At 39.8% G+C, this 15,399-nt stretch overlaps 1 protein-coding gene across 1 annotated transcript in view; it reads left to right on the top strand.

Moving 5' to 3' along the window:
- LPGAT1 (lysophosphatidylglycerol acyltransferase 1) overlaps positions 1 to 15,399 on the top strand; it is a 60,744-nt gene that overhangs the window by 29,891 nt on the left and 15,454 nt on the right. The window contains exons 4-5 of the mRNA XM_086461872.1: positions 3,216 to 3,311; positions 7,346 to 7,619. Of these exons, the coding sequence (XP_086317998.1) occupies positions 3,216 to 3,311; positions 7,346 to 7,619 (370 nt within the window). The remainder of the gene's footprint in view (positions 1 to 3,215; positions 3,312 to 7,345; positions 7,620 to 15,399) is intronic.

The following is a 15,399-nucleotide window of genomic DNA, read 5'->3' as shown; positions in this document are numbered from 1 at the left end:
TCTGTCCTTGGTAGCAGAAAAGAATGAATACCCATTAATCTAGTTTGCCTTTTGATTGCAAACAATATAATTGTGTCTTATTCTTTGAACTCCTCTTTTTTATTTTATGCTTTAGAGTGTGTGTATATATTCAGTAATTCATACCTAAAAATATTTCCTCTTTATTCTTCTTACTACTGCCTAGGCTTATAGTCAGATTTGTAATCACTGAGCTCTGGAGTTTGCCTCTTTGTAGCCCACTTGCAGCAAACTGCCCTGTATGTTTTGTCTTGGTTATAACTCATATGTTATACACACTGATCTTTGACAGAATTACATCACTCCTTCTCAAAATGACTGAGGAAGCCCGGAGATGCTAGTTGGAAGCTCCGTGTCACCTAAAACGTGGTGAGATGGACTTCAGACTCTGAAGAGCAATGATCAACTTTCAGGACAAACCTACCATCATCTAAATAAAAGGACAATAAAAAGTGTTATGGGAGGAGAGAAGCACTAGCGTTGCTGGGCTAGAGTTCCTCCTCCAGGATTGCTGCAGAACATTTAGGGACCAGTGTTGACTTCTCAAAAGACACAAGCCTTTTCTTTTCAGGGAAGCAGGTTATTAGGCTTGCTTATGTCCTCCAGCAGAATAGGTTATGTTGGTTTAACTTCTGCTTGGTATAATAGAACAATAATTGTCAAAATGCCAAAGTAGTAGATGAACACTGACAGTCATGTGGATACTGCTGCAGGCTAAGTCACCATCAGTGGGATTTTGGTGGTGTTTTTATCAGAGGATATGGTTCCCTACACCAGCCTGTCGTTTTTGGACTGGTGCAGGGGCATGAACTGGTGATATTGTTGTGCCTTGAAGAGCAAGAACACTTCTCGGTGATGCTTTTTTTAACTCTTGTCCTTAGGGCACACCTTTTCTTTATTCCCTCCCCCCCCCCCCCCCCCCCCGCCCCGTTTTCTAATTTACTGAAATTGAAAGAATGTGAATCTCTGCGGAGAAGAATTTTTTGCTTGAAGATCCTCTCTTTTCTTTAACACAGACCCGGGGATAGCTGTATGAGAAACCATTTCACCAATATTAGTCTCAAGTGGGGAGTTATATCTAGGAACTAATTTTTCTTTTATCACTTGCAAATACATAGTATGTCTTTGTTCCCTTGGATGAAGTCTAAGAAATACTGCTGGGAGACAGGAAAGGATACTAGCATGTCGCAGAGAGGAAATGGCTGCTTGTTTCCAAAGCAAAACCTTTTGTATCTTTGAGAGCTGTCCTTTTCTCTTGGACGTGGTTTCCTTTTCCACTTTCAGTGATGCTGGAGGGTCCACAAACAGGTACTCTTGCATTATCCAAGATTTTCGAGTAGAAAGTTTGCTAGTATTAAAAAAACATAAAAGCTGAGGTGTTCTTAATGTTGTCTTAGGCAAGGATTGCTAGCTTCTAAATGTGACATTCGGGTTTCACTGGGAGATCAGATATGTGTCTAAGGCAATAAAGTAGCATTCTTTGGCAGGTATGTTCTTGCCCGTGTGTAAAAACTTCCCTTTGCTGAGCATCTGGCCACAGTTGTTTAAGGATAAGTAAAAGAAACAGGGTGTGTGACAGTTATCTTCTTCCAAATATACAACCCAGAATTCATTTATAGCTTCTGTGGTCAAAAGGGAGAATAGGTAATCAGAGCACTCCAAGAGATAATTCGTTTTCTTTGGAAGAAAGGCTTACTGATACAGGCAATTCTAGATACAAATTGCAAATTATCGAGCTGTTTTTACAAAACAGAATTCCTGCATGACATGTGATCTGCTTCTTTCTACAAATTCCATGTAGACATGTGAAAATGTGAAAACAGGTAAAAGCCATCATCTTTCACTGTATCAAACTATTTAGGTAGAAGTATTGTTGAAGGAGTGAATGTGGGATTCTGAGTATTTCTGTTACTATACAAGCCTCTGGTGTTCGGAGAGAAGCGTAGAGAGCACTTCAGCAGTAGATGTAATCAACTAATACATGAACAATACATTGTATTTTCTAGAGGAAATCTTTGTTTCTTAGACTGCTTTAGTTCTGTCTTTTTGTCAAATTATGTATCTTGGACAAATTAAAGATGCCAAGCAGAAGGTGCCTGTTTAAGATTCGAAAAATGGTCTTCTGACCACCAGAGAAATGTTGTGGTTCTCCATAGGCTTTTTTGATAGTGATAAATGGAAGAACACTACGTTACATGACTTCAGGTTTCACTGAACTTGAATCAATCTTGATGTGGCCTTATAAGATGGGGAAGAGTAAAGGCAGCTAGCCTTGTATATGATTGAGAGCATGTAAGAGAGACACTGTATTTTCCAGTTTTGAAGAGCCAATTCCTACCCCTCTAAAAAACATACATGTAGGAGCTATAGAGGGGAAGATGTTGTCAGAGAAGAAGCTTTTCCCTTCTGTTATTTACCTCTTCTGAAGTAATTTTTCTATTTTAAATCTCAAAGGACTGAACGAGCCAGGTATAGTATCTGCCTTCACTGTCCTGTAAGAAGTGATGGTCAAAGTGCATCTGATGGCTCAACCTCTATTTTGGCCTTCTCACTGTGCTTGTTGGCCAGGACAAGGAGTGTGACTTAACGAAATTCTCAGGGATGCATGTGGCTGCTCTGCCATGATAGAAATGGGTAATGGCATGTGGGCTGTACATAGGTCTCAGTGAATGCTGTTGTTCAAAGATAGAGTGAACATATATTGAGCATGTGCACATCAGAAGCACAAGAACAGCATGATCTCATCCCCAAAATCGCCAGATACAAAAAAAATGTAAGGAAACATGTTTTTGTGGTAGACATAAAATGGTTGGAGATTTCAGATACAGATCTGTGTTGTTTTGTGCAATGGTTTTAGTTTGCAACTGGATTAAAATCATGGTGGTATGTCAATAAGAAGCATTATGTTATCTATGTGAAAAGATGAAGTAGAAATTACTCTAGCATATGGCTAACAGTGTAGAACTGTATGTTCTATTACAAAAAGGCTGTATATTCTACTGTATATTCTATTACAAAAGGCTATTTAGTTCTGTTCTTGAGGGAGAAGCGTGGCACCTGTGCTGCTTTATACTTTGGGGCATAAATTACTTCATATTTGCTAGTTTTATTGCTATGAGAGGGTGACAAGAATGTGACCAGTATATACATAGTTCTCCTCACTTGGTATTTACTAAACTTTTTTTTTAACTTTTCAGGTTGTCCGTCAGATGATGTGGCTGATGGATCATATTTTTAAGTATACAAACTTTGGCATTGTGTCTCTAATCCATGGAGACTTCTTTATAAGACAGGTAAATGGAAACATGTCCTTTGATTTATCCTTATATTTGGAACATTGTGGTGTTGTGGGACTTAGTCGTTACCTTCTGAATAGTTTGCAGGATGAAGTAACTGGGCTGTAATGTGTGTACTTGGGTAGGGCTTTGTTCTGAAACCACTTTTTTTCCGCGCTTCTTTTGTTATTTGCCTGGACACAAATGTTTACAGAACCAAATTATGGTGGGAGCCTTTTATGAGAGAGGTGTACAAGCAAAGTACATGGGCAGTCCTTTTTGTCGCTGCTTCTGACTGCCCATTGTTGGTGCCTCTCTTCTTTCCTTAGTGACCTTGAAGCTGTGCAGTGAGTCTGGTTAGGTCACTGTTCTGACTGCCAGAGTTTCAGATAACGAAAGGCAGGACCATCCCTTTTGATGGTGACATGGTAGTAGACGAGTTTAAAGTGGTGATGGACCTGCATAAGTAGTAATTAATTGACTGTTGAAGGTTAATTATTGTTTGAGCATCAGAAAAGAATGTGTGTTGAGCCTAGCACTCAAAAGAGTGAAAACCTGAGATTATTTCTTACAATTTGGGGGGTTTGTTGTTGTTTGGTAGCTATTGATCAAACTGCACTACTTCTAAGTAGAAACTTAGTAGTACAATGATAAGCATGAACCTGCTGCCAGTTATGTGAACTGCGACATCCAGCATACGCATTTCTTTCCTCTACTTGTTTTTATTTGTCTGGACTTGACATATATGGGCAGCCAGAGAGAATTAATGAATTTTCACTTTACAGAGAAGGAGAAGCTAATTTACTCAGAATGAAATAAAGAAATACTTAATCACAGCTTTACACAGCTAAAGTAAATTTTCTCACGAAGACTAGAAACATGGTTAGAAAACCTCAGGCAAAATTAGATAATAAAATAAAGGTCTCTAGAGATACACAACTGTGTACTGTGAGAGCATGCAGTGGAACAGGGTTTGACACTTTGTAAAATATAAATTTATTTCCGTAGTTAAAATTCACAAGATACACGTTTTGAGGTACACACGTCTGTCAGCTGCTTAATTGTAACTTCTGAATGTGGTATTGCAATTCCAGTTACAAACCCAAGCCATTGCTGAGCTGCAAAACTACGGCTTTTCCTCATTTTTGTAAAGTGGCTGAGAGATGCAACATCATAAATAAAATTATGTCATTGTGAATCTAAATATAAACCAACTGAAAATAAAATGTTTCTTGGCAGTTAATTAGCCTTTGAGTGTAGCAAAACTGCTTAAGGTGAGTGAGTAATGATCCTTTGCCTAACTATAGAAAGGCCCTAGTAATATTTGGATGAGCAAATGATCGTAGAATCACAGAAGGGTTGGAAGGGACCTCAAAGGTCATCTAGCTCCAACCCCCTGCCATGGCAGGGACACCTCCCACTAGACCAGGTTGCTCAAAGCTCCATCCAGCCTGGCCTTGAACACTGCCAGGGATGGAGCATCCACAACTTCCTTAGACAACCTGTTCCAGTGTCTCACTACCCTCAGGGTGAAGAACTTCTTCCTTGAACCTAGTCTAAACCTGCCCGCTTCCAGCCATTACCCCTCCTCCTGTCACTGCAGGCCCTCCTAAAAAGTCCCTCCCCAACCTTCTTCTAGGCTCCCTTTAAGCACTGGCAGGCCGTTGTAAGGTCTCCCTGGAGCCTTCTCTTCTCCAAGCTCGACAACCCCAGCTCTCTCAGCCTGTCCTCATAGGAAAGGTGTTCCAACCTTCTGACCATCTTAGTAGCCGTCCTCTGGACTCGCTCCAACAGCTCCTTGTCTTTCTTGTGTTGGGGGCTCCATAGCTGGACACAGTACTCCAGGTGGGGTCTCATGAGTAGAGGGGCAGAATCCCCTCCCTCAACCTGCTGGCCACAGTTCTCTTGATGCAGCCCAGGATGCGATTGGCTTTCTGGGCTGTGAGCGCACACTGCTGGCTCACGCCCAGCTTTTCATCCACCAAACGTGTGATTTGATCAAAGTACAATAAATCCTGTTTGTTAAACGTGTACATTAGCTTCATTTTCATGAGCAGCACCAATGGCAGTTTTAGGAATGCTTCTGAGGTCTGCTAGAAGTTGACTAGTCTTTTCTCTCGTTGAAAAGTTTACTGGGAACAAAGACTGTCTGTAACTTGCTGTATCGGTGACGCAGGCATCCTAAAGAATTTGTCAGCAGTCTGCTGCTAGCCGTTTTCTTTCCTTTAAAGAAAAGAAGGCTGAGCCCAGTCCCTGTGATGGTGATCAACTAGCTGTGGTTGTCAGGAATTGGTTGTATTAAGGAGCTGCTTCTGCTTCTGTATGGCTGACTTTCTCTTCTTTCTGGACAGTATGTTAGTTGCATTTTATCTTCCAAGACTCTTCAATATTCCACTAGTCATGGTTGCTTTTAAACACTTTTCTCTTTCCCATTAGTCCTGTAATTTTTTGTGTGTCACAGCAGCATCTTAAACCTCACAGTATTTGCTAAACAGCAATTTATCCACCAGTCGTATTCATTAGGTTTATTTAGGTTTTGAAGAGTTCTAATATCTAATGTGTGAAAAGCTTTCACTGATACTTTTTCTAACTACTGTGCTATCGTGGAGCCCTGTTGTCTGGTGGGAAAGGGCAGTTTTAACTGAGGAACTTTTATATTCCTCTTTAATTTCATTAGTAGCGGGCAGAGCTTTTTCCTTCCTTTTCATGAGATAAGTTGGAAGGAATTGCAATAATGGGATTTCAAAGTCGAAGAGAAACACTTTCACAAAACTTGTCTACAATAAAATACTGCTTCTTCTTGTCTGCCACTCAGACCCTCTCTTTCCCTCTTCCCTGCCAAAAAACCCCAACCACCAAAGAGTGGGAGGTTTATGGTAGTTTTGTTGACAGTTCAGAGAATTAAAATCACCTCTGCTGAGGGAAGCTTAAACTTTGGACTCCTGTGTCTTTGGAGTGATTTGGCAAAGTCACTTTGGAGCACTCAGAAATGATAATTGATGTAAATTAATTCCTGTGAAAATTTGGGTAGCTTGCTCTTGCTCTATGTGGAAGTGGGAAGAAAAAAGATTGTTGTTGAAGATATTGAAGATAATTCTACAGTAATTAAGGACAAATCATACTGTGTTAAGTGAAAAAGCCGTGCTAATGCATCAAAGAGGAGAAATGAATAAGGCTTGGTGTTTTTTTTCCTCCTCCCCTTGGTCTTCAGATTTAATTATCACCTGGCTATATCCTGCATACAGGTGATTATCAAACTAGAAGCTGGTGTCATACAATATGTTGTTGGCAAGGGCATCTCATTTTTATTGTTGTAGGCTTTCTTTAAGTTCACACAAATAAAATCGCTTCCTACTCAACAGTTTCTCTTAGAGGAAGAAAACCTGCAAACATCACAACCCGGTGCTTCCCCCCGCTCCCCTCCCTCCCCTCCCTAAACAATAAGTGTTTCCATCAGTGTGCTGATTTCAGTTGAGACTTAGCATTCAAGCAGTGAAGGTTTGGGAGAAATGTGTGGTTCTGCTGTGGTAACTGAACTCAAGCCTGGTCTCGAGGTCCGACTGTGTCTTCTGGTACCTCTGCTATTCTAATATGGGATGTGGGGAGAGGTGCATAGAAGATATATATGTATAGATATCATCAGAAATTACTGATGGTACATGGACCTCAAAATTATAGCGTGACCACTAGATTGTCTTTGCAGAATTTGGTTTAAGCAAATTCGACTTGGGGCCCAGTAACAACTAGGGAATTCTGTAGATACATCCTTGTGTTATGTGGAGTTCCCATTTACAGTCTGGACATAGCTCTTGCAGAGTAGTCTTCAAATCAGGAGCTTCATCCTCAATTTCAAGGGCTGTTCTTTCAGCCTTTTTGTAAAGTGGCATTAACTCAGCCACCAGTGGGTACTCTGGGGACGTTGTTTTGTGTTGTCATAGAGGCTTATTTGTATCTCTGAAAACAGAGAGAAATTGCAGAAGTGTAATAATATCTGTTTTAATGTTACGTCTTTTAAGCATACATTTTATTTAGATAATGTTTTATCCTTATAGGGAAGAGAACACCGTGACCAGCAGCTTGTGTTACTCAAGGAGCATCTAGAAAAATATTACAGGAGCCGTAATCGGAAGTGGATTGTTTTATTTCCTGAGGGTGGCTTTCTTAGGAAAAGGAGAGAAACAAGCCAGGCATTTGCCAAGAAAAACAATTTGCCATTTCTTAAACATGTGACGCTGCCGAGACTTGGGGCAACTCAAGTGATTCTGAAAACGCTTGTAGCGCCACAAGAAAATGGAACTCCATCAGGTAGAGACGCTGTGATGAAAGGTAAAGACCACTTCGCTCTTGTAGATAAAAAGCAAATTCAATGTCCAAGATTTGAATTAAGCATAACATTTTGTTTTGAATTGATCTCTTTAAATGTCAAATACATCCGTAATGTGGCATCATATTTATATAAACATTTTCATATTTGTTTTTCATTCCGCTAAGTTTATTTTTTATGTTGAGACACACAAAAAAAGAAGACCTTAGTTTTGATTTAGTCTACAGTGTGGCTGTGTGAATGTTTATCTTGGTACATGTGATGGGTAGAGCAGATACTGGAATGAGCACCTGGAGTGGGCAAGGAGGAGAGTTGCTTCTTTCAGCACAACTGATGGTTTGTACTGGTTTGTGGTACTATGGCGCTATAGTAGAAATATTTCTGGAATATGCAAAATATGATCTAATTTTTATTCCTGGCTTTAAAAATTGCTTTGCATCGAGTACTGTATACTTCATTCCTCTTCTTGAACTATTTTCTTTTGAGTTCAAGTTTTTCTGTTCTCTACAGATCTTTATGATGACTGTCCCCTTTGTTACTGGAGTTAACTGTCACTGATGACTAGATTTGAAGGATTGTTTTGGCTGTCTTATGTTAGAAGAGTTACAAGGGAATAGGAATATTCCTGCAGCATTATTGCTCTTGGATGCCTGGGCTGTAGTGGAGAGTATAGCTGGGGTATAAATAATGCCTGTAGTTATGGGACTTGGTGTTTTTAGTCTCTCAATTTTTAAAATTAACTTCTTGGCACTCTCAGAGAGTGGGGTTAGATCTTAACCTAGTTGCAGATTTCTGTTACTTACTATAGAAAAAATGGATTGGGGGGTTGTGATGGTTTCTTATTGATGGGTGGTGTTGGTATCGCCATAGCCAAATTATTATAATCGTTTAGCAGTTGAACCAAAGATCCATCCTAATGAAGCCGCACATGCAGATGACTTTGGATTTTTTCTGTGCTGAAGTTCAAATTTCAGGGTTAGCAGGAAGCCTCATACAGAAATTGCTTCCAGATTTTTCATTTTGATGTTAATCTTGTCAACATAGGAAATGAAGGGAAATTATGTTCTTGCAGGAATGGAGGGAAGATTTTAAACATACTGAAAATCAAGCTGTGGAATGCATCAAAATATTTTCTTTCAGGCTACATTCAGAAAAGAAAGGCTGAAGAAAGCCTTAGAAGATTGTAGATTTAAAAGAGAAATGGAATACCCTAGTCCTTGTTAAAAGGTGGGGGTTTTTTAAGGAGAAAAGTTTGGCCTGTTCCTGTCCTATTTATTCCCGTCTCAAAGGCAAAAAGGCATGAAAAGCAAGAAGTTCTCCAAAGGTGAATTACATGCCATCTAGTTCTGGAAGGGGGCCAAAAGCACTTGTCAAATACCAATTTTGTATTTTCATACTCTTAGATTGCTATCAACTTAGCTGAACATCAAACCTGGGGGTTTTTTTGAGCACTATGATTCAGACTGTGGAGAAATGAGCATTTGGTAGTAGTTGACCTAACTGGGTACTGAAATAAAGGAATTGTCTCAGAAATACAATGGAACCAAATCTGTCCATCCTACTCAAAAGACAGAAGGAAAGATAAGTGACAAAAATAGGGAAGAAATGTGTGGATTTAGCTGTCATTCTTTCAGAGTAATGGACATGAAAACATAATGAAAGGGATGAAAAAAAGAAGTGAAAGTAAATTTTATATGCTAGGGAAGAGCATTCTTGATCTGTATCTTGTAGAAAAGACTCTTTGTCTAATCTTCTGCCTTCCAAATGCTTTTACTGTACTCTTGCCACTTCAGAAAATTTTTGAAGAATGTTTGTTCAGCTAAATGAGATATAATTGTATAAATGGACAAGGTTATATTCTAAAGTTAGAAGCCTAACAAGTTAGCAGCCGTCTTTACTTTTTATCTCTTCTCTTTCCTGTGTTTTTTTTCTTTTTTACCACATGAAGAAACATGGCTCAGTGAAATCAAACTTGCCTGTACCCTCTTTGGGTTACCATTGTTGAGTTGTGGATGCTAGAACTAGACACAGTGTGTACAGTAAAGGTTTCTCCAGTGTCTTGCACAGAGATTGCATCTAAACTTTTTGTACATTATTACTGTACTCCTTTCCTTGGGAAGTGGCTCGTGTGTCAGTAACATCACACTTGAACTTCATGGTTCACTGAAAACATTTTTCCTCTGCACCCTGCTTTTTGTGCTCTGTGCTGTCTTATTTAACAATGTTCCTGGTGTCCTGGGTTACCAGACTATTCGGTGTACTCTAATAAACTTTCCTCTCCGTTATTTGTCATTCTCTCAATCTTTTTGTTACCGCCAAGCTTTGCTGATAATGATGGGGGTTCACTTCCCTCCCACACCTGATTTTAGTTATATTGGTGTATAGATTAAGAGTAACTCCTCCTCATCAAAAATTACATCCCCTCCCTGTGGAGTTTCCTGGGTAGCTGTGTTGTGATGGGTCATGATACACAGTTGCGGTGTTCTTGAGTGCTGTCATTTTATTAGTACTTAATTAATTTAAAATTACCCTGGTAGCTTTTATACCATTGTAGATTTTATACCATTCTACTTTCTCAGCTGGAATGGGGTATAGTACTGGGTGAAAGAAGACAGGACTACAAAAGCAACTATAATAAGAGATGGTTCATTCTTAATGTACTGCTACGCTGCACCCTAATTTGGTACAAACCGAGTTGCATACAGTGGTTTCGTCCGGTCACCTCCCCGCTCCCCAGCCCACTAGCTTGCTTTTGCATGTCAAATGTCACTGGGGTTACAGCCTTCAAATAGTAGTTCAAGAATTGTGCACAGCTAAATGCTACATCATCTGTCCTTCTTCTGTAAGGTCTCTAATTTGATTTCTGTCATCGCTTTGGTAGAGGTGGGTTTATGTTGTGAAGTGCAAGGCTCAGTAGCCTCCCCAAAATTTCATTAGCCTTAACTGTGGTACTAGTATTCTTAATATCCAATCCCCTTTTCAGTTTATTTTTGTTCTAGTTATGAATTTTCCACAGTTTGTTACCTGATTCCTCCTCTGAAAAGTGACAGGAATAACAAATGTTCCTGAGCTAGACGATAAATACGATGTGATTTTTCTTGTACTTAAAGTGATCATGGAATCATAGAACAGTTTTGGTTGGAAGAGACCTTCAAGATCAGATCTTTATTGATTGCTTTTCCAAGGCAAGCAGCCTCTATTTTTTTAATTTCCTTCTCCTAACAGTTTTCCAAGCCTTATTTCATATTTAAAGTCCCAAGTACTAGCCTTCATTGGGGTGAAATTTAACTTACTGCTGGTAAACACTAAATTAGATGACTAAAGCAGTTTTGTTGCCTTTCGAGACGCTTGTTTAATTTTAACTAAATTGTACAATTTTGTTTCCATCCTTCTATTTATTTAGGAATATATATAGGAAAGGTAGTACTGTCACTTGATGGCTTGAGTGCTTTTGAAGCTAGAAAGTACAGACAACGTAGTTAAGTGGTGTCTGTCGCTGAAAAAGATGGTGCAAGTTAATTCTGGTATCTGATGACAGCGTCCCTCTGCGCAGATGTGCTGTGCCCCCCAAACACAGTGCTGTTGCCAACCCTGCATTCCCAGAGAAGGTTTTAGTGCAGAAAAGAAATATGGGCAGCATAAAAACACTTGTTGCATAGCCATCATCATCCCTGTAGGGTCGGGGGGGTGTGTGTGTATGTGTGTGTATTTTATGGTTTTTGTTTTGTTTGTTTAATTTTTTAACAGAACGCTTAGTCTTTGACATAGTTGCAAGTACAATGTTTGTTCAGTTAATAAGAATTGATCTTCTTGTGAGCTTTAGGAATAGCAAAATGTTCTAAGTGGTAAACAGCTGGCAATTCAAAGGAGTTTGAAGCAATTGTCCACTGAAGATACGCATTCCAGAGCCTGTTTTTGATCAACCTTGCTCTAGGATGTTTTTTTTTAATTCTGCTTTATTTTACCATGCAGCAATTTTTTGTCTGATAAGAGGTTGCTGTGAGCTTGCTTAGAGCCATATTGAAATCTTATCTTACTGTTTCCAAATGCAGCACAGTACATTCAGTTCTGATGCTTTTTCTCAGAGAAATTCAATTTTCCCTTCTGCAGAGCTGGCCACTGGACTTCGTAATTGATTTTTTTAATCAAACTTTTTGATTCACTGTTATATGAGGAATGTGACTTGAATAACATGTTGGAAGGCCTTTTTGATCCTGGAAAGGGAGCTTCTTGTTTTGTTCCAGGTGATTTGTTACAGAGAGATCTTGGGATAATGAGTACGATGGTCAATCTGAGAGCTAATCTTTGGGAAAAGAGTTAATTTTAAAGTCAGTGGTCCAGTTGATCACACAAGGACAAGTAGAGGACAAGCAGCCAGTTACAAGAACACATTGCTATACATCGCTATGCTAAACTTAAGCACGTTCAGAGTGATGTAAGTGTTCAGGAAACCACACCTGAATGCTAGTAAATACTTTCTTTTTCAAGTGGAAGCTGCAGTCTCCAGGTTCATGCCTGGCTGGTGCGTTCTTTTCCACTCCGGATGCAATCCAGCAGTATCACACCATCCAGAGCTTGGCTGGAGGTGATGTTTCCTGCTGAAACCTGACTTTAGAACTTGCTCTTTTTCTCAGTGGTAAACACTAATGGTCTGCTGGCAGGTTTGCAGAGTCCTACACGTAGTCAATTCCAGCTTTTAGCATTGAGGGTAACTCCAGAGAGGACACAGAGGGGACAAAGAGAAGCTCCGAACCCCACTAAATTTGTGATTGTGGACAGTCAAGTATCTGCTGTGAGAGGATCATAGAGGGTGACGGAGCACTGCGTGTTGCTTCGTGACTAAGTATGAAGCAACTTGCTATCACTGAATCCACAGCTAGAACAAAAATAAGAAAAAAATAGTTATGAAGATTTGCCTCTGCTAGTGATTTAGAAAGCAAAAAACCAAAATGAACAAGTTATGAGACTTGAAATTTTACTGTTGTGTTTGTTGTTGTTTTTGTCTAGGCCAGAAAGCTACTGTTCCATGTGGTTGTTCAGCCTTGTCCTAATGCTCATAAGACAATTATGTACCATTCATACATTATTACTATGTGGTTTGGATCCAACTCTGTAGGACAGATGCCTGCAGGCCTGCTTTGGACATTTATGTACTATTTAAAAAGAACCAGACTGCTAACATTTTGAGGCAATTTGAGAAATCAAAACCCTCCACCTGTGCTGAAAGTGGCAAGCACTCTGATACCACAGAAGAAAAACTAGTCCTCAGAGAGATCAGCTTAAATTTGGCTTCTGCAGCAGTTTCTTCTGCTGAAGTCGCTGGCAGCTAGGCTGTTCAGTCAGGTTCTAGAAATGAAGGTGTCTTTTTAATGGTAGGTAGAAAGTTCAGAAGAGTTTGGCTGTCAGAAGCATCTGTGGCTGTGTTGGCCAAGCCAAACTTGGCAAGAGTCGCTCCTGAACAGATACATGCAACTCCCTTTTTTTTCGGCTACGAATGCCAGACCAGAGATTTCACACCATATTACAACTAATGTGGCAATCTTTCTGTACTGAGTTACTGTTAGTGTGCTCCATTTAAAAAATAGGGTTTATTCTTGTTCAGAGGTCTGCTTAGGCCTGAAAGCAGCATCCTTGGAGATATTAAGGCCCTACCCCTTTGTGTTGTGCACAGTTGTCTGTTTCTTTTTCAGCTTCAGACTTCAGAGCTTCGTGGCTTTAATATAAATACGATCATGAGCAGGGCACAACACAATATAACCCCCCAGAATGGACAGCAAGACTTATTTCCAATTTAATTTTATGAAATCCTTGGTGACTTAGGGTTTTGTGTCAGTGTGAGATCTTGGAAGATTGCGTAAGGCTTATTTTAAACCAGAGCATGCAGAAATGTGCCTTTGTGATTTGATAGTATGTCTTGGTAACTGCACGTGGAGGTGGCTGCACTGAGACCTGCTTGCTCTAAAGGAGGGTCTAAGGAGGCTGACCTTACCTTCAGAATTACACCACCCCACCCCAACCTGTGGTTCCTGATGGGCTCTCGAGACGAGTTTTTCTCCCCAGCCTGCCCTGGAAGGGGCTAGAGGCCAGTTTGTAGCTGGTGTAAGGAATCCATGCAGCAGCTTTCCTCCACAAAAGGAGAAGGTAGGAAATCAGCTCAGAAGAGGACTGCAGGAGTCTTCCCATAGTGAAGTTTGAACCATTATCCACTGAAAGAACAGTTTGAAATACTAGCTAAATATTTAATAAATTATTTTAAAACATTTTACTGTAAATAATAAGATAATGTGCCCTTATTCGTCTGGCAATTTTTAATTGCAATTAATGATCTTTGTTGCTTACTCACTTAGACAATTTACTTGTCTTTATCCATTCTTACTTTACATCTGGGAAAGTAATAAATTGAATGGCTTTGTTCCAAAATCCATTTCTAAATGAATACTTGTGGATTTACTATTAATTTCTTATTGGCTTTTCTCTAATACATTGCTACTTTTAAAATTAAGGACTCTAGTTAGTGCTTTTCTTAAGAGAGTTTTGACAAGCACTCTGTCATGATGCTGGCAAGCCCAGAGCCTCTAATGGGAGCTTGTGTTCTCATTTCATATGTCTATCAGAGGTTTAAAATACTGTATTTCCAGAAGGCGGCATGGGATGTGTCAGCTTGACCTGTTTAGCTTGTCCTTGGTCAAATTTTGGAGTAGCATGTTGCATGCTACCAGTAACTCATAACCTAATTATTAGGAAATACTGTCTAGCCTTATTCAGGTAGGGTATGTGCGTTTGTAATGCAGCAGTACACCTCCATTGCTGAGTAGACACCATGAAAACAGTAGCTGGTTGTTAAAATAATTGATAGATATATGTGATAGCATTGCTGTAATTGTCTTCTCACACTTAGTGAAATTAGATGCAAATTAAATGAAGTGAAATGCAGGTAGAAACTTGCGAGTCAGTCCTTGCAGGTATGGACTAGTTGATGTTAATAACTGTGGCTTTTAGAGTGCGCCTCAGATTGTGTGTTGCAGATTTCTTCATGTGCGTGGTAGCTCTTCTGTAAAATTTGAGTAGCTATTCTGGGTAAGACCAAACGTCTGTCTGGCCCAACGTCTTGTCCATGACTCCAAGCGGGTATCAGAGGAAAAGTGTGAACACCTTAAACATGCGTCATACTTCTCCTGCACACTCTCCTAGCTTCTGACTGTTTCCAGGCCAGATGGGGCCTGTTCAGTTAGCCCTCCAATCGATTTCTTCTATGTACTGGTCCAATTTCCTCTTGAACCTAACTCTCGGCATCCCTGACATCCTTCAGCAAGGAGTTCCCCACAGTTTAATTCCCCTCTGCACGGAGAATCATTTCTCTCTGTTTGCTTTGAAAACTTTCCTTCTTGGCTTAATTTTGAATATGTCTGTTCTTGTGTTGAGAAAGATGGTGAACAGTCTCCCTGTGCACATTTTTCATGCTGACGGTGGTTTAGTCCACCTCTGTCATATTTCTTTCATAGCTATCTCGGGCTCGAAGTGTCTTGTACTTTGTACTAAGACCTAACACGTCTTACATGCTTTTGCCAACAGGTGGCTGTTTTTAATAGTCAGCTTTTTAAATGCTTTAAGATATTGTTGGGTATGATGTAAGCATATTACTATTCTAGTGTATTAAGCATTAAGTAAGCATATTCGTATACTAGTCTGAACACAACATAACCTCAGATAGAAGGCAGCTCCACTTCCCACAGAAGAGGTACAAAATTGACAAGCTAAACTCAAAGTGCCATCTTGGCAACA

The sequence above is a fragment of the Leptosomus discolor genome, chromosome 2 (genome assembly GCF_034619465.1).
Source record: "Leptosomus discolor isolate bLepDis1 chromosome 2, bLepDis1.hap2, whole genome shotgun sequence".
In the NCBI taxonomy this organism is placed as follows: domain Eukaryota; kingdom Metazoa; phylum Chordata; class Aves; order Leptosomiformes; family Leptosomidae; genus Leptosomus; species Leptosomus discolor.
This window is presented reverse-complemented; position numbering and strand designations above follow the sequence as displayed.